The sequence below is a fragment of the Acinonyx jubatus genome, chromosome B1, assembly GCF_027475565.1.
Source record: "Acinonyx jubatus isolate Ajub_Pintada_27869175 chromosome B1, VMU_Ajub_asm_v1.0, whole genome shotgun sequence".
In the NCBI taxonomy this organism is placed as follows: domain Eukaryota; kingdom Metazoa; phylum Chordata; class Mammalia; order Carnivora; family Felidae; genus Acinonyx; species Acinonyx jubatus.
The window spans coordinates 118,325,768-118,344,755 of NC_069382.1; the positions used below are offsets into that span (position 1 = coordinate 118,325,768).

The 18,988-nt window shown below is 38.6% G+C and overlaps 1 protein-coding gene across 4 annotated transcripts in view; it reads left to right on the forward strand.

The window, feature by feature from the left end:
* Positions 1-18,988, forward strand: part of PPP3CA (protein phosphatase 3 catalytic subunit alpha) — a 324,510-nt gene that overhangs the window by 159,057 nt on the left and 146,465 nt on the right. For all 4 annotated transcript variants that reach the window (XM_053217100.1, XM_027061516.2, XM_027061522.2 and 1 more), the window contains one exon: positions 3,317-3,517. In XM_053217100.1, coding sequence (XP_053073075.1) covers positions 3,409-3,517 — 109 coding nt within the window. In that variant the 5' untranslated portion in view covers positions 3,317-3,408. The remainder of the gene's footprint in view (positions 1-3,316; positions 3,518-18,988) is intronic.

Here is an 18,988-nt window from a genome sequence, read left to right on the forward strand (position 1 = left end):
TTAATGGGCAATTATAACAAAATCATTTCAGCAAGAGTCAGCCAAATATCAACAGATACTTCTAAATTTTATTAGCATGCACAAACTTAACTCCTTCAATCCTGGTGTACTCTCGTACCAATAAAAGCAACTTGTAATACTCAAAGCAACGGAGGGAGGGGGAACTCCAATTTTATTATATCAGGTGTAGCCATTTTTATGAGTTAATGAAAGGCTTGTTTTCTAAGCACATTGGATTCTTTGGTCGAAGCAGTTTTTGCTTGGTACTTGTCACCCATCTGCATGGAGGACTCTAGGTGAACAGAGAAAGCAAATGAATATGACCTTTGTAAAGCTGGTATTTTCTTTATGAAGCCAAAGCGTGTACAGATTCACAAATATTAGCCCACTCTTATTTTTGTCCCAGAAAACTTCTCTCTGGCTTACAGCATCTCTGCATTCAAACCTTGGCATCATTGCTGCACATCTCGGTTCCCTGGGGGCCTTACCATCTGTTTATCTGGTAACAGGCCCCATCTCATCAGTTTCCCTATCATCCAGTTGGAAATAGAGCCCTCTGGTTGGCCTTTTCCCTCTCTTTTTGCTCCTGTTTATTTGGAACCAGATCCTGTATTTCAGAGCAGGTGGCTTTACCTTAGCCGACTACCTAGAATTAGCAATTACTGGAAGATAAAAGATTGGCGTCGAAGAGGGAGCAGCTTTTATTACAGTGATCTTGGTGTTTGAGAGAGCCTAGGGACTTGGAGAAAGTCTAATTCATGAAGGTGATGCGGCTCAGGTGCGCTCCCTTTGCCTCTCACCTTCTAAAGGCTTCCACTCTTTCAGGTTTAACTCTTTGATCTAGCTCAAGTTTAAGAAGGCCAGCTAGTACAGGGTGGCAGAGACCCACTGCCTTTATAAGCCTGATAACAAATCAGCCTCCTACCCTGCTGTGCTCCTAGGATTCTTGCCTGAGGATTGTAAACCTTCACAGTTGTCCAACTCCTACCCTGGGAATTAACTCAAAAAAAAAAAAAAAAAAAAAAAAAAGCTCTTAGCCATACTCCAAGCATCCTTTTGAAGTTTCTTCCTTTCCATTCCCCAATATATATCTGGGGAATTTGGAGGAGTTGCCAGGTAAGATATTTTCTAATTTCAAATGGTACATAAAAGACTCACCTAAATACACAGGGCCATCGAAACGTTTCCATGTTTTCTTACCAAGCGTATCTGTTAGGTAGGGAAAAGCAGGGGAGGGAAAGGAACAAGATGAACAAAAAATCCCCAAATGCCTGAAGTCTAATGACCTAAATTCCTCTTTTTTTTCTCCTTCTTGTTTAGTTCTTGCGTTTTCTCGTTATTATTCACTACGCTTTGGCATTCTGCATTTTGTGTTTTATTTTCCGTCATGCTTTTGTACTGTGTATTCTATTATAAGCTGCCCCAAATAATTTTTGAAAATAAAAGCAGTCTTTATAAGAAACACCTTTCAGTATTTGTTAGAATTTCAGTTTTCAACAGTGATTTCCTCGTGACCTTACAATTTTTAAGCACTGTCTTAAGTTCTTTTTGAGAAGCCGTGTAGGGAAGTTGTAGACACGGGTATTCTGGCATCAGACTGCTGGAGTTTATACTCATTGGGTCTACGTACAAATGGTCAGGTGATTGTCTTGGGCAAAGTGCTTAATACTTTTAAGCTTCAAGTTTCTCCCCCACCGTATTGTTATGAGGACTAAGTACATTTATATGTAAACAGATGTATGTGTGTCTTACTCATGTTACAGCTTTACTGTCATGTCGGCCTTTATTACCCAAACAATACCTGGCATAAGATAAACACTCTATAAATGTTCGCTGCTAATATTACTGTGTACTCTAGTTATTATAACAACGCTCAGATAGATGTAATCCCCACTCTGCAGGTGAGGTAACTGAAGCTAAAGGAGGTGATTTCACTTGCCCAAGGTCATAAAACTGGTGAGTGGACAAAGCCAAGGTTTGCACTCAGATTCATCTGACCGCAAAAGCCTCATGCTTATCCACTTAGTCTCCTTCTGCCACTTCATTTTGGCAGCTTAGTTAAATAGATATGCTTGGATTATTAAGAAAATCAAGTTGCACCATTAGTACAGGTTAATTTCCTGAGTTTTCTTTTCTTTTAAGTACTTACAATTTCTCTCGAATAACAAATCCATGCTGTGAGATTGCACAAAGTTTCTTGCTATAGCTTGGCCATAAATCTTGCTTCTTTGAGAGAAACTTTTAAGAAATAAGGGGTCTAGGTTTCTTTCTTAATATCAAGTGTTCTTCCTAAAAGAGGAACCATTATATGGAGATGTTCTAATGCATGTGGCTATTGCATATGGCAGAGGAAAGTTTCATGAAACTGTGTTTCTGGTCCTTTGAGAGATTTCTAACAGATCTCTGAGTTGTTTTCCAGTAATGAATGCTCATGTGAAATAGACAAACAATGACAGCCTCAATGAAGGGGCTCATTGGCCATTTCTTAGAAATTTAACCTTCATGATACCATCTCTAACCGTGGATCTTTGGATGTCCTGGCACATTGTAGGAGTTTAGTGAATATCCTCCAGCTGAATGAGTGAATGAATGTATTCACAGATGTGAAGAATGACAGTAGCTGTAAGAGAGCTTCTTAACTGTTGAGGTATGGGGGTATGGTCGAAAGAGAGAATGGTTGGTTCTGAGTCTGAGTGGTGCGTTGATTTTGTCATTATGTCATATTTCTAACTACTTGCATCTCCTCCCTGACACCATATTGCCCTTCAGTGTTCAAGATGACCCTTTGGCACATGCACACACGGATCCTGATTTCCTGTTTAATATCAGTGCATTTATACCTTTTTGCTCTCGGATTCTTGCTCTGTTCTTAAACAGTGAGTCAATCAGTTTACTCAGAGGTGTGACTTTAGTTGGAGGGATAAATCTGGTCTGGCAGACCTTTTCCCAGTGGGGAAACATCATCTCCTGGGTTAGTTATGGTTGGATATATGGAAACTATTTTCTTTTGTTGAATTGATTCTTGCCTAACAGAAACACCTCTATCTTTTTGCTTTATTAAACTTAATCAGGATCTCATATGCAAGAGATCGGGACTGGGTGAATCAGCAAGTGATTCCTTTCAGCAATCGCATTGCATCTAGAATCAAAGAAAGAAGGCAATCTTTACTTTTTGGTAGCCCTTTGTTGTATTTTAATATGGGAACTTTCAAAACACTCCAATAAGTGGTTAGTGGTAGGGAAAGGTATTTGGCAGTTATTATTGAAGCATCTGTTGGGTTTAGCTAATGTAACAATTTGATTTTTTCCCTTTCAGCTGTCCCATTTCCTCCAAGTCACCGACTTACAGCAAAAGAAGTATTCGATAACGATGGGAAGCCTCGTGTGGATATCTTAAAGGCACATCTCATGAAGGAGGGCAGGCTGGAAGAGAGTGTTGCATTGAGAATAATAACAGAGGGGGCCTCAATTCTTCGACAGGAAAAAAATTTGCTGGATATCGATGCACCAGTCACAGGTAAGTCCTCAGGATGGAGACTGCCTGCTTATACCCACATTTTGTTTTTAACATCAAATCAAAGAATCCTAGATACCAATGAGTCTTCAAATACAGTATTCATCTTACCCTCCAACTGTCAAATGTGTACATTAAGAAGTAAAGCTATTATAATTATGTCACGATATTTTTTTATTTCATGTGTTAAATACCTAAAAGGTTGTGATGCTTTAAGAAGTGTTGTACAACTCAGAGGTGATAAAGATAACACTTTATTTTAGAGGTCATGTTGTTTGTCTGTGGAAACACTAACTGGCACAGAGAACACAACATATTTGTTGGGAAAGATTAGACAAGTTACACTGAGACTTCCACGGTGGTTGAGCACATCACTGAGTTAAAGCAGTGGTTCTCAAAATGTCGTGCCCCAGACTAGCGTTATCATCTCGTTCCTTGGAAAGTTATAAAATGTAAAGTCTTAGGCCCCACCCTGAACGACTAAATTATATTCTGTGGGGTGAGGCCACAGTCTGTTTCATCAAGTCCTCTAGAAGTCTCTGATGCACATTCAAGTTTGAGAACCGCTGAAGTTTAGGGAGCAGCCAAATTTCATGCCTTCTTAAGAGTATTTTGTGCCTAGAAAATGTCTTTACTATGTGAGTTTTTTGATGTGTTACTTCTTACGGACAAATATATATTTTGCATAAGTGTAACTTCTCTTAGTCCCTAAAAATTAAATCTTGTCAAAAAAATGTTGTATGGTGTAGAGGGTCAAATAGTAGAGACGTTTGATCTATTCTTTGTGGAGTTTGCTAAACTTGTAAGTTTTCATTTTTCGAAAAACTAAGACAACATTTATTTTCTCCTTCATTATTACCATTCTGGCAAAGGAAAAAAATTTAGACACAGAATACTGTCCTTTTCAAAATAAAGGGGATATTTTAAAATATTTCACTTATACTACTGATTGCCTCTTTCTTCCAAATTTGTATTACTTATGTGATCGGACTTCAATGGTATATTTGAACGTTACTGTTAAGAGAAAGACAAGGTCTCTAGAATACCAGACCAGATCTTCCTTGGTCATAATGTCCCTAATCGTTCTTATTCCGAAGAAATGGACAGTCTTGTTTCATTTTTGGTCAGCGATGCAATTAAAAAAAAATAATAATGTGTTTGGGGCCAGGCAACAGGAGAAATTAGCTCCAATGGTTTTAGCTCCCTTTTGGCCAGTGGTGAGTAAATAAAGCCACAGGTTCACTCTGTGTGTATCCCTGTGAACCCCATTTTCTGTGTGTTAAAATGGAGTCATGCTGTATTATCTCCAACACATAGACACTGAAAAAATGAAGACAAAACAAATGTGAACATGCTTTACTTTATTAGATACTAAAATACTGAAGTTTTTTTCTTATCTAAATATTAGCTTGGAAGCCACCAGCAAAAAACAAAAAAAACAAAAAAAACAAAAAACAAAAAACCCAAACCAATCCAAACAAACAAAAAAAACTACTTTAAAAATTGAATATAAACTCCACTTATAAATAAATGATAAAATATTAGCTTTAAATGACATCTTTATCATTAAGCTTATTTGTTTTTATTAAGAAGGAATAGGTTGATATTTTACTATGAGTTTATTTTTTCTCCATTTCACATGATAATATGTGACTTGCAGTGAAGAATTCATGTTAAGTTCACGAATGAGCCCAGGAGGTGATAATGGAGGTGATGATTATAACTTAAAGACACATGAAAATAGATATTTAGGGCAATGTATTTTCTGGGATGCAGTCAGCTCTTTTGTTTGATTAGGGTCTGTCCTGAAAGAACACAAAGAGAAGATTCTGGAAGAGTCAGATTTATGATGTTTTATTCTGGAAACCTTCTGGAGTCCAGGAACTAATTGCCTCCATGTACACTATACATCACACCTGGTTGTGTTCTAGTGAGATCCTAGCTGATGGTTTGGCGAAGTTTGGGATATAGATATGAAGACACTGGAAATCAGCACTCAATTATGTATATCTTTCCCTGAGGGAGAAAAAAACCCAAAGCTTTTTAAATAGTGATAGAGGCAGCTCTGGAGATATCACAGAATGTGTAGCACTAGTGAAATATAATCCAAGCAGGAAAAACTTTTCTCTAGAGGAGTGTTTATAGTTCATAACAAAGGCAGGATCCCAAAGAACCTCTAGTAGATTCCATTGTAGTGATCTCTTTTCCTCTTTTCTGGGAACATAAGGATATGGATCATAGTGACAAAGGAGCTAGAAAAAAAAATGATTTTAACATTTGGGTAAAAGGGAAAAAGGAAAAACCTTTTGCATATAATCCACCAGAAAGCTAAATTTGTAGCTTCATTTTCCTAACCCATGAGTTTCTGAGCAAAAGCTGAAGCATGCAGAATTGCAAAATGAAAGCAGGATATACTGATCAGAGAAAATTACAATCTCTTTGTGTTTCAAGATACTTCTTACAAGAATCTGAACCAACAGTATAATATTTATTTCTGAATTTAGAATATTTGCTGCTTGGATGACTGAATCAGTAAGGTTGTACTTTATTACCAATGCTAGGCTATGCAGTGAAAGGCATAGTTTACATTTAAAAATCTTCAGGATAGAGTGTTCTCTATGTAGTTCAGAGCTCCATACTTAGGAACGATGGAAAACTTAATTCAGAGGAGAGGGAAGAAGAGGAGGGGGAGAAGAAGGAAAATACAGTTAAAAGTTACAAATGAGAACCTGTGTAAAAGGGTAAGAGGAAAGAAGTGAGGACTTTTAACGTAGTGGGAAAAGCAGGAAGCCTGACAACATGGTCGTTTTCGAGCGGTATTAGAAATAGTCTCTTGCACGCCTATGTGAGATTCCTGAAAATGGCGAGGTGAGTGAGTCCTGGTAGAAATTGACCAGTAACTTCTTACGTGGAATTCACCTTTAAGTGGAGTAGGAATGTAAGCTCTCAAAATGGAACAAATGGCAAATATTTTGTAATTATACACAAAAGCCCCTCCCCCACTTTCCCTCTAGCCTTCCCTAGTCCTAATTTTTATTCATAAAAATGTTAGGAGAACTTTCAAATGCTAGGAGAAAAGTCGTGCTAACATCTGTGCCATGGTTTTCCCCCATTTTGAGAAAAATCTAGAAATTAGCACTCTAGTTATTTGACATCTGGACATTATTTCATTCTTGTAGCGGGTCTTTAATGTTTTAATGTACAGAGCTGCCCAAATCCCCTTCCCCCCACTTGAAGTATTTCCATAGTAATGAAAGGTTTGTATTGATTTAGGATTTTTTTTTCTCCTTTCAAATTCTGTACCTTTTACTTTGGGGCAGAAGAACCAGGAAGCTGCCTAGTCCCAACCTGAACCCCTCGCATGTGTCCCTCTAGAGGAGAGACAACACTGTGCACCTTGCCCTCCTGGAGGTAGATTTAGATAAACCAGTAACCTTCTCCATGGGAGTAGAGGTGACAAGTAGCCATGAGTCCCCAAACTAAACAAAGGAGGTATGAAGCATGTTTTGCTCTTTTCTGTAAACTAACTTGCCTGATTAGAATGGTAGCTGTTTTAGACATTTAATTTGAAGAATGTATTTCTGTATTCAAGGCATGTTGTCAAGGAAAGTATTCCCTTCTTTGATTCTTTTTTTGAAAATTCAGTTGGATTTATCTTTGTTTATTGGTAATACACAAATGGATCATTAAAACATGTGGCCAAATATCAGTGTGGCAACTTGGTATGGACTGAATGTTTGTGCCCACACCCCAATATTCAGATATTGATGCACTAATCCCCAATATGATGGTGTTTGGAGGTGGGCCGTTGGGAGGTTATTAGATTTACATGAGGTCATGAGGGTGGAACCTCCATGATGGAATTAGTGCATATATGAGAGGAGGAAGAGACGAGAGCTCTCTCTCTCTCTCTCTCTCTCCTCCACCCGAGGATACGGTAAGAAGATGGCCTTCTGCAAACCAGAAATAGGGTCCTTACCAAACGCTGAATATATGCCATCCCCGTGATCTTGGACTTTCCAGCCTCCAGAACTGTGAGAAATGTTTGTTGTTAAAGGTACACCATCCACAGTATTCTGTTGAAGCAGCCCAGACTAAGATACAATTCATTTTGGGAATTCAATTTAATGAACATTTAGTGAGCATTTACCTTGTATAGGTGGTGTGGGTTATATACAGATGAATAAGACCTGGTCTGTGCTCTCCAGGGGCTCAGAACAGGATAAGTAAACGCGATATTTTGCCCAAAGATATGTACACCAAACTGCTGGTGAAATCACAAGATACGATCCAGATTCATTTAAGCCAAGTAAGAAGTATCCAGATGGATATAGTGAACTTAAATCCAAAAGTCTTCCTAATTCTAAATGGCTGAGGTTTCCCTGAAAGAACCCACTGATTATTATATTCCATCTTTGAGTGAAAGAAACAGTTAAATAGCTGAGATCCTGTCTTCATTAGGGACTGAGAACTCTTTAGAAGGTTAGGAACTATGGATGATAAGCACATGAGGTGGAGTCCTTGACCAGAATACTCAAGGTCTAGTTGGGGAGCCAGATACAAAAACAGATAATCACTAAATCATTTGTTAAGAACTGTAATGGAGGTGCCTACAAACTCATGTGGGAACTTAGAAGAAGGAATGCAGGAAAGCCAGGAACGTTTTGACAGATTACATGATATTTGAACTGGATCACATCTGAGAAGTAAAATTTTACTACGTGAAAAAGTGAGGGAAGGGGATTCGGAGCCAAGACAACAGCGTGTTAAAGGCGCTAGTGTTTTCGGTAATGTGGTTAAGACATGTTTTTGGAGGTTTTCTGTGGGAAACCTGGGTCTCAGAAGGATGTGAGGGTGAGGGTGGGGCGAGACAGAGGTCGGAATGTCAGGTTTGGATGTGAGTCTCTCTTAGGCAGCACTGAAACATTCCGAGACTGTTGTACAGGCACCGGAGAGTCTAGGGGTCTTTGAGCAGCAAGTTACATAATCAAGTTTCATCCTGGAAGAGATGAGTGGACTAGAGAAGGAACTCGGGAGGGGCTTTGGTTAGGAACCTCTCATACTCGCCCAGGGAAACCAAGATGATGCCTTCGGCAGGGTAGGAGGGTTGGATATGATTTTGAATACAGCTCCTTTGAAAATGCTAGTTAATACTAATCTTAAAACATAGGATTAGTTTGTGCTTAAAAATCAGTATTGGTTAAAGACTTCTTGAACAGGGTAACATGGTTTATGCAAGGACCCAGTTTACTACATTTCTCCTTGGAGTTCTCATACTTTCCTGTTTTCCCTTGGACTTAGCAGAGAACAGTTTCCTCATTTAGAAAAGCAAAAGCAGACCAGAAGCCTAGGTTTTTGACGAGAATGATTTAGAACTCATTTTCTGCTCTCTGGGCCGAGGGGAGAGGCCAGCATCAGCTGGGCAAACTGCTAATCTCTCTAGTTTGTCTGTTTCCTGCACGGGGGGATTTGTCCCCGGGGCAGCAAAGGATTCCCTCAGTGGCTGTGCCTGCCATTTAGCATGTCAGACAGTTGCCAGGAGAACCCTCTGGCTTTGTTCCTGGATGTGAGAGTGGACCAGTGGCCAAGTTTAAGGTCATGGCATTCCTTCCCTTACAGCAGCTGACGTCAATTAGGAGAATTCCCCATGCCTTTACTCTGGGGAGAGTTAAGTGGGGATAAGAATTCAGTGTCTTTTGAGACCTAAAAGATCAGTGTTTATTCTCTTCGTACTATCATTTGTCACTATCAAAGCCTAACATGGCCTTAGTTTATATGGGGATAAAATATTACTTGTGGGGCATTTTGCCCACTTGGATTTCAGCGGCCAGAACTGAAGGGCCTTCCCTGCAGCCAGAGGCCTATTTTGGTACCCAGCCCACTGCTGGCAGTCAGCACAATTCAGCCCCAGCCTGTGGCAGTAGCCCATCAGTTTTAAGTCTTCATTCCCCTTAATTTTGATCCTTGATTAAAAAAATCTTTTTTTTTTAATTTTTAAACATTTATTTGTTATTAAGAGATAGAGAGAGACAGAACATGAGCATGGGAGGGGCAGAGAGAGGAGGAGACACAGAATCCTAAACAGGCTCCAGGCTCTGAGCTCTCAGCACAGAGCCCGACGCGAGGCTCGAACACACAGTCTATGAGATCATGACCTGAGCCGAAGTCGGACGCTTAACCGACTGAGCCACCCAGGCGCCCCCCAAAAATCTTTTTTAATGATAATGTTGATAACAGGTCACTGCATGAGAGCCAGAGTCCTTTTCCCTGAAGTGTTTACCTCTCTGGGTTTGCAAGGTTGGTTTTAGGAAAACCATCTTAAAAATGAGAAAAGGGAGTCTCAGAAGTTTGAATCAGGGTTCCTCAAAATCGAGGATGGGTGAGAATCTCCTGAAGGGCTTTGTAAAACAGAGAATGCTGATCCCACCTCCAGAGTTTCTGATTTAGTAGGTTTGGAAGAGGGCTTGAGACTTTGAAGTTCTAACAGCTTCCCGGGTGCTGATGATACCCTTGATCTCGGACCACACTTTGGGAACCACTGGTTTAAGTGACTGGTCCGACGTCTCATAGCTAGTAAGCTGAAAACCTTGTTTTGAACAGGCATCCATCTACATAACTCCTGGTTAGATTTCATGATATATTATATACACTATTCTACCTCTGTGCAAGTTTCAAAACATTCAGGCATTTTCAGTTCATTTGACTAGAATTTGTTCTTGCTTATCACTGAAGAAAGCATGCTAAGAATGCTATTAAATGTTCTTGAGAAACAGAAAAAAAATGTTGATGGTTCATTAGAATTGTTTATATTTTATGTAAAAATGTATTGCTGTAGTACAAGGAGAGGAGAGGCAAAACAATAGTGCTTGGCATATTTGGGGCACAGAATTTATGCAGTTTTTCTCAGTGGAAAACCTTTGTAGTACTTTTCTTTACAAGCTCTCTGAGTTGACTGTGGAAGCTAAGGCTGGGACAGTTTATAAAGGAAAGAAAGAGGAAGACTGAGATCAAAAGCATCTTTAAGGGACTTGTTTGGTAATGAATACGGTATCATATGAAAAATAGCTGAGCCATAATAATTCAGCACTCCCATGTAACAAACAAGTCAGTAATAATCTGTTAACATCAATAAACATGTAACACCGTCCAGAGCAAGCATTTGACAGTAATTACAGTTACACGGTAATTCTCATAAACAGATATTCTGCTTTAAGATGCAGCATATCCAGTCCTTTTGAGTTTGCCAGGAATCGGTACTTGTCACAAATAGTATTTTAGCACCCTTGATAAGGCGATGTGTGTAGTTGTTTTCATGGACACATAAAAATCCCTTAAACTATTATCCTTAAAGTCTGAAACTTATCCCTGGCAATACTAATATTCTGATGGTTTGGGAGACGGTTGAACTATATTCATATATTATAATCAACATTACCGTGGCTTTAAGAGAAGAGAAGGAATATTTCAAATAACATTGGAATCCTTCTAGCTAAGGGAAGAGCATTCTTCCTAGGTACCTCCAGGGAAAAATGTAGATGCTTTTCCTTTTGTCTAGCCAGATTGTATCCATGTATCCAATCCCCTCTCCTGTTACATTTGCTTATTGACCTGTCCCTGATCGTTGCAAACTCCATTGATTTTTACTTTCTTGTGAGCCAGTAATGTTTATAGGTTTCAATGGACATTCCCAAATACTAGTCACAGACTGGTACTGGTTTATGGCAAAGTTTTTGTTGGACCAGAGTGAAATTATCTTTTTCAATTTAGTTAGCATACTTTCTTTTTGCATATGGAACTATGGTGATAGTAGATGGTAATTGTTTTTTTATAGGCTTTTGGGGAATGAATTAATGAGTTATTTTGTGGTAAGGCTAATATTTAAGTTCTTGTTTCTTCCCAGTCACTGTTATAAACACTGTAAATCTTAGTTGTCACTCTTAGTTTTAAGTCTTAGTTTTCACACAACCCTATGAAGGAAGAAGCACTGTTATCAGCTCCATTTTACAAATGAGGAAAGTGAAACTCAGTGGAGTTGAGTATCATATCTAAGTTTACTCAGCTAAAAAGTGCCAGAACTAGTATTAAAGCCCAGACAGTTCAACTGTGTCTATTCCCATTTTATTTGGGGTAGAAGTTGACTTTCCAGGTCCGTGGAATCATTAAATCTGGGAATAATCATAGAGCGTGGCATTTAATGGTATTGTACTGATTTTTTTTTCTTTTTTATCGTTTCATGCTATTATCCCATTAAATGTTAACGTCTGAGAACATAGATCGTGTGTTATGGTTTTGTGAATATTCCTCTGTTTCACAATAATTGTAATGTAAATGCACTGCTGATTTGCACGTTGTAAATTATGAAAATAATATAATGGAAACATATAGGCACCTCTAAAACAAGAGTATGTATCCACAGATTGTGTGCCAGTGTAATCGTTTAAATTGGCCGTTATCTTTTTATTCTGTTCTTTTCTCCCGAAGAGCTGTTTGGCTGATTTGTGTCTTAAGTGGAGGATTTTGGACACATGAGATACTGGATAAATAAAATAGATGAGCTTGTCAGAAGTAGTTTCTCTTTGAAGAATCTATGTAGTAACAGAAAAACACTATTAAATTTTGAGGCAGGTGTTTTGCTACTATTTAAAATGATTGCCTTGGCCTATAAAATGTATCATTTAAAATATTAATTACTTCCATGCATTCATTCTTGCTAATGTTAAGATATACTCCCTGAGAGAAGGCCTTTCAGCAGTTTGGTCCTGGCCTGGCTCTTCTTGTGATGGGGGGTGCAGATAGCTTGTCCCTCTACTATTTTGTCCGGCTCTCCAACAGCATCAGGGAGTGAACATTGTCTCATGACATAACGTGAAAATCCATGGAGAGGTTTAAGACGTAAGTCAATCTTCGGAGGAGGTAAAAAAAAAACAAAAAAAAACAAAAAAAAAAAAAACAAAAAAACCTATCAAAAAAGTTCAGTGTTCATTTTTTAATATTAAACATTGAAAAAGAAATGTAATATATATATACAATTTCTAAGAAAATTACAAACTGGTACCAAGTCTCCCTCAGGTTGCTTTTATCATATGAAAATAACATTTCTCATAAAATGTATTTTGTAGAAATAGGATTTTAAAGATTATATGACAATAGAAAAAAACAACAAACCAACCCCACTCTCCAGGGAGCAATTAAATCCTTTTCAGAGATTTTTATGAAACAACATTGTATTTTAAAATTCTGAACAAAACTTGAATTCCTGCTATCATTTGGTCACTTTTTGACTTCAGTTTGGTGTATAATATGCTTCTCCATAATTCCTTTCTGTTTATAGTTGATATCGTGGTCCATATATTAGCCAGTGTTAGACATAACAGCATTGTTCCATTCTGTTCCTTAAGATATTTAAGGTTTGGACACCAAGGCTTTTGAACTTCAACTTCATTAGAGTCTTATATGTAGGCGAAAAGAAATGTGACCTCTATTTTTCTTTCTTTAAGCTTTTCTTAATTTTTTTTTCTAATGCTGTCTTCTGAACTGTCTTTCCTCGTATTTGCAATGAACAAAGCCCTGTGAATTAGTAAAATTAGGATTAGTGGGAAGGACAATTGCAGGTAAAAGTGAAGGAAAGATACAATTATTAACCAAACTTTGTTTGTCTGTTACGGCTTCATTTGTAATTTTTTAAAATAAAAATTGACATTAAGATCACCCTTTTTCTTACAGTGCCTTTTTCCTCAGATTCATATTCGTTGTTACGTTGGCAACAGTGTTATTGTGGTGTTCTTTGGATTTTATGATTAATGTCAGACATTTTGATATTCAAAAATCGATTTGGAATTCATGAATTTCATTCCATTTCAGAAACGTAGTCATTGACTCTCACGATCTCTGTGCGTGCTGTGTGATTTGAGATGCCATCTGGTGGTATGTGTTCGATACATCTAGCTGTACTTTCACTGCCATCAGAGTCTTTATCCTTCATTGCTTACGAAGGCGAATATTTGTTGAAATGACTTGCAAGACGTTTGTTTCCATTGCAAACAAAGGATCTTTTGTACTTTACTTTCTGTTTTCTCAAAGTAATATGCCTGTGTGCTTTGGTCTTTGTTAGCATAATCTGATTCTTCCTTAAAAAAAAAAATGACTTTGAAAATCAGGCTCCAATTTTAGGAACTCAATTTAGCTCACAGAAATTTGTAGATACCTAAGAATCCCCTTTAAAATCCTAATTACATATGTTTTTCATTTCTTTTTCAAATGGTAAACCTGATTGAGTATTTGGATATCATGTGATGAATAGGAGATTTGCAGATCATCATAAACAGGAAACAAATCTTTCATTTAAAATTCTTTTCCTCATGTTTTAAACATTAAAGGCCAATTCCTTCAAAGGTGGACCTTGGCTTAATTTTAACTACTGCTTTCTTTGCCTTCTTCAAGAGATAAGCTGGTAATGCTTATTAAATATGTATCAAAGCTAAGTGGAAATTAGAAAGTTAATTGTCTGCACTATTGATATAAAATATCCATTCCACTTGAGAACCTGAACTAAGGAAATGTCAAAAAGCATGATATATATAGTTTAGACTCTTTCAAGTGATTTGTGGCTGGTTAGCTTAGTACATAGCATGGCAGCAGTGAGGCAATTTATAGATTCTTTTGAATCTCCCTCTTTACTGCTTATTAACAGTCGGTTAAACGTCCGACTTCAGCTCAGGTCACGATCTTGCGGTCCGTGAGTTCGAGCCCCGCGTCGGGCTCTGGGCTGATGGCTCAGAGCCTGGTGCCTGCTTCCGATTCTGTGTCTCCCTCTCTCTCTGCCCCTCCCCCGTTCATGCTCTGTCTCTCTCTGTCTCAAAAATAAATAAAACGTTAAAAAAAAAATTAAAGATCATGGATCTCTAGATTCACATTCTGGATCCGCAACTTTCTAGCTGTTGCAGCTTCTCGGCAGCTTTTTTCACCTCTGTAAACCTCAGCTTCCTGATCTCGGAAGAGATGAGGTGTTAGTCTCAAGCCTGTCGCTCCGACAAAGTAGAATGCTGCAGCCACAACCTCAGACCAAGTGCCTGATACATAGTAGCTGCTTTGTTATTATTGCCAGCCCCGTCTTTGTCATGGCTGCTTTTGTTGGTAGGTAGCTAATATTCCAGTTATCAGTTCTATTCTGTTATTTGGAGGTTAGAGGCACAGAGAGCTTTTAACTATGAATCTGGATATTCTAGCAGACATCACAGTTCCCCTTGCATGGAAGAAGTAAATATTGAGGGGGCCGTGGCATGAATGAGGGGGCAGAAGGTTCTCGTGCCAGCAGCTCTCCACTGCTCATCCTTTCTAAACTGCAAATTAATTTTAATTTTAATTAAAGAAAAATAAATTTTGGATTCATGGACGTGTTTCATGCAGTTGGTACCTCAGTTAGAAAGGGGGAATGAAGGGGCCCCTGGCTGGCTCAGTGGGAAGAGCATGTGACTCTGGGTCTCAGCGTCATGAGTTCAAGCCCCATGTTGGCTCTAAAGATCACTACAAAAATAAATAAACTTTATTAAAAAAAAAAAGAGGGAATGAAAAAATTGTTTTAAATTATTTTTTAACGTTTATTTATTTTTGAGAGAGAGAGACAGACAGACAGACAGAACACGAGCGGGGTAGGGGCAGAGAGAAAGGGAGACACAGAATCCAAAGTAGGTTAGAGGCTCGGAGCTGTCAGCACAGAGCCTGACACGGGGCTCAAACCCATGAACCGTGAGATCATGACCTGAGCCAAAGTCCGACACTTAACTGACTGAGCCACCCAGGCGCCTCCAAAATTTTTAAATAACACCTGAAGTATGAGCTATTAAGATGTCTTTTAAAATTGAAAATAATTCAAATGTGGGAGGGTGGGCCTTGTTCAGCCACCCCATGTCAAGTGATAATTCTCCATTTTTGACAGCTGAGTATCATTCTGACTGAAACATATTTTCATTTCAAATTTGGGTGATTGAATTTTTAAATAACAGTTCATGGAACTACCAAAAAAGGGTACATTATCTAGATTTTTTTTTTTTTTTTACATTTCCTATATAATGTGTAACTGTAAAGTTGCTTTCTGATATTTAAATCAGATCAATTTGACCATTTCCAGTGATTTTTTTTTTCTTCTACTGGCCACCCTAGGGCCAAAAATCACTGATAAATGGTATTTGTCTATTGTGTAAGGCAATGTATGTTACTCATTAGACAAATACCATACATTGACACATTAAGATGATTCATATATTTTTAAAGTTTCTATTTATTGGGCATTTACCCTGATACAAACCCTGTGCTAAATACATACATAACAAGGTGTCTAATTGTCCCTAGCTTCAAGTTGCAAATCCTAAGATGGGTTAGAAAATCTTGAATGTTCCACTGTCTATAAACATCTTCATTCTCATCCTATACCTGTTTCCCTCATTATCGCTTTATTTTCTATGACTTATCTACACTGGCATTCTTTCAGTTCAGCTCCTTTCAGGCCCTTGAATGTGCCATCTTCCCTTTCAATAAGAGACTTGGCACGTGCTTGCTGTTCCTTCTTTCTGGAATATCCCTCACCCCTATACACATATCCAATAATCTTAAATAATCAGATTTCAGCTAAAATGTCACTTTATTAGTCTTCAGGGAATCCTTCCCTGACTAACCCATATAAGTACAGTACACTTTTGCTTCAAAATATTTATCCTAATGATATTATGTTATTTGTGTGATCATTGTATTAAGGTTTGTCTTCCTCACTAGACTATCAATTTCAGGAGGGCCAACCCTTTGTCAGCCTTTGCCTACTATTTTATCCTTACCACATCACATAGTGACTGCCTCATGGTGGGCATTCATTAATATTTGTTATGATAATGCGTGCATTATCTCAATTTATAACGTCTATTAATATTCCTTATGACCACAGTATGCATCAAAGAGAACCAGAGCCAGGCATCAGTTTAGTGGTAAAAAACGGATTTTGTTCCTAATCTATTGCAGAGAGGAAAAGAGACTGGTAGAGACCTGAACTCAGCTGAGAATACAAGGACAAGTGGGAATTGATGACCAAAGAGCAAGGCAAGGAGGTCTGTGGATGGAAAATTACTAACAGGAGATATCAAGGGTAGGCAGATTCTTGCTGAAGGCAGGCCATGGTGATCAGCTATCAAGGATAAGGGGATTCTTGCTACCACTGGACTGGCAAGCTAAAGATAGGGTCCAAAGGATGAGGCCTGGATGAGAAGAGGGCTCAGAGGAGCCTGTCTAAAGTTTGATCAGAGAGTCTTTGTCAGTCCCTCCTCTAATTCGAGGAAAGCGGATGCATTCTTTTTGTCTCTGAACAACAGAAGTCCATTTTTCATTTGGTCACCTTTTGTTCATTAAGGACCAGCTGAATCATCTGTTGAGATGTGGTGACAATTGCTCTACTTTACAACCCAGAGACATTTGGTAAGAGAAATACCTAGGAAGATAAGCAGAGAGATAGAAATTAGAGGCCGAATCAATCTATATACCCAACTTCATAGGCCCTCATAGATCCACCAGAAGTCCTAGAATCTGTCATCTTTCCTTAGTGGTGTCAGCACTGTGGCGGTAATGCAAAAAATTTCTTCGTTCACCTCTTGAACCTTCCTAGTTATGACAAAGACATGAGTTGGACTGGGGGACAAAAGTGCAGTAGTCAGTTCCCTCTGTGTCCGGAGTGATGTAATCATAGAGAAGAGTGTATTGAGTTTCTTATAAGTGTCAAGTCATAGATTCAAGGTCAGTAGTGATATTGTCCAGGAACAAGGTGAATTTTTTCAGCAATGAATAGATGAGTCTATTATTGAATCAAACTTCTTCAGCCAAGCAATAGATTCTTTGGAGTGGTATCCAAAAGATGACAAACCTTTCCCAAAAAGTAATGAGGTTATGGATGGAACTTGGGTCCAATTCTACAGATATTTTTTTTTTAAACCCTTCCCCAAGAACTGAGATTACCTACAAGGGAGCCTGTGATGTGTTGGGCACTTTTTCAGTTTCTACAGTGAGAAAGAAGTGAACTGGAGTGGGTGATTATTTTAGAGATAGTTCAAGAAAGGAAGAAAATTGTGGAGGATTGGAGTCTGATGAAGAGACTGGGAAATTGGCAGGTTAGCAAGATCCCGTCCAGTTGGCTGGTGGCAGCCAACAGGCTTGGGTTCCACAGACCAAGTAAGAATCATCAGGAGTTAGCCAAGAGTCGTAGAAGTAATTATCTCTTAGCTGAGGGTGCCTAAAGAATGCAAATTTTGAGGGCGAGGACGAGATTTGTCAGAGATCGTTCATGTTTAGTTGGGTTGAGTCCGAGGAATTAGGCCAGGAAGGCTAATGGAGACGTTTCCGTTGATATGAGGGATGTCGGAGGGACGGGTAGCAGCTCGGGAGCCTTATCTTGCATTTAGTGATGGCTGGGTGAGTGTAATGAGAAATGCTCATTTCAAGAAAGGAGCTAGTTGTAAAATTATGATGGAAACAGACATGACCCTTGCCAAGATAGACTGGAATGGGTTTGGGCGTTGACTCATGATGGGTGATTGTCCAGTTAAAATAATGGAGGGAAAGAGAAGAAGAGTTATGGCAGAGAAAGCATTATGATTGATCAAAGGAATCAGGAAGAGTCAGATTTGCCCACTGAAAAGGGAGCAGGGTACCAACAGTCCAGCCGGTAGAGGTCACTCGGAGACAGTGTGACTGTATGTGTCTGGTGGGAATAAATTATTTTATGAGTCATTAAGGATCATAATTTTAAACAAATTTTTAAAACACACATTAGGTTCCTTTCTGGGCATATTTTGATTTTCTGTTTAAGACCTAACGCTAAGGCTGTGGAATATTCACCATCCTACTGGCACAAAATAGAATTTGCGTAGAAGTAAAACTGAAATGGAGCACGGATGTGTTTGTCCTTGTGTTCTAGGTTTTTTCAAGTAGCATCTACATTCTGTATGTAATGGGAATGCTGTCAGGATAAGACTCTGCCTCCTAGCGGACAGATCATTGGCCTGAGAATGAAACAGACATGTTTTAATCCTGCTGCTGACACATTACCTAACATCTCTCTCTCCTTTTACTCATCTTGCAAATGGTTGAAATGATTTCTACCTTACAGTCCTGTGAGACTTGAGGCCATGTATGAAAAGTTCCTCACACAACACCTGACTTGTAATAGGAACTCAGTGAATGATAATTATCATTTATTACCATTAACACCGATGCATATGCGCTCGTCCCCCAAACCTTCTGTACGTGGATAGATAACGATGCTTATATTTAGTAAGAAAAGAAAAATTGTATTTCTCCGTATGTAGCAGCCTACGCTGAACAATGGTAGTCATGATTGTAGGGAGTGTGTTAATTGTCTGCTAAATGTAACGGTTATTTTTGGTAAGAAACATCAAACATTTGCTGATTTATTCAGCGCTTACTTCATATTTGTCCTTT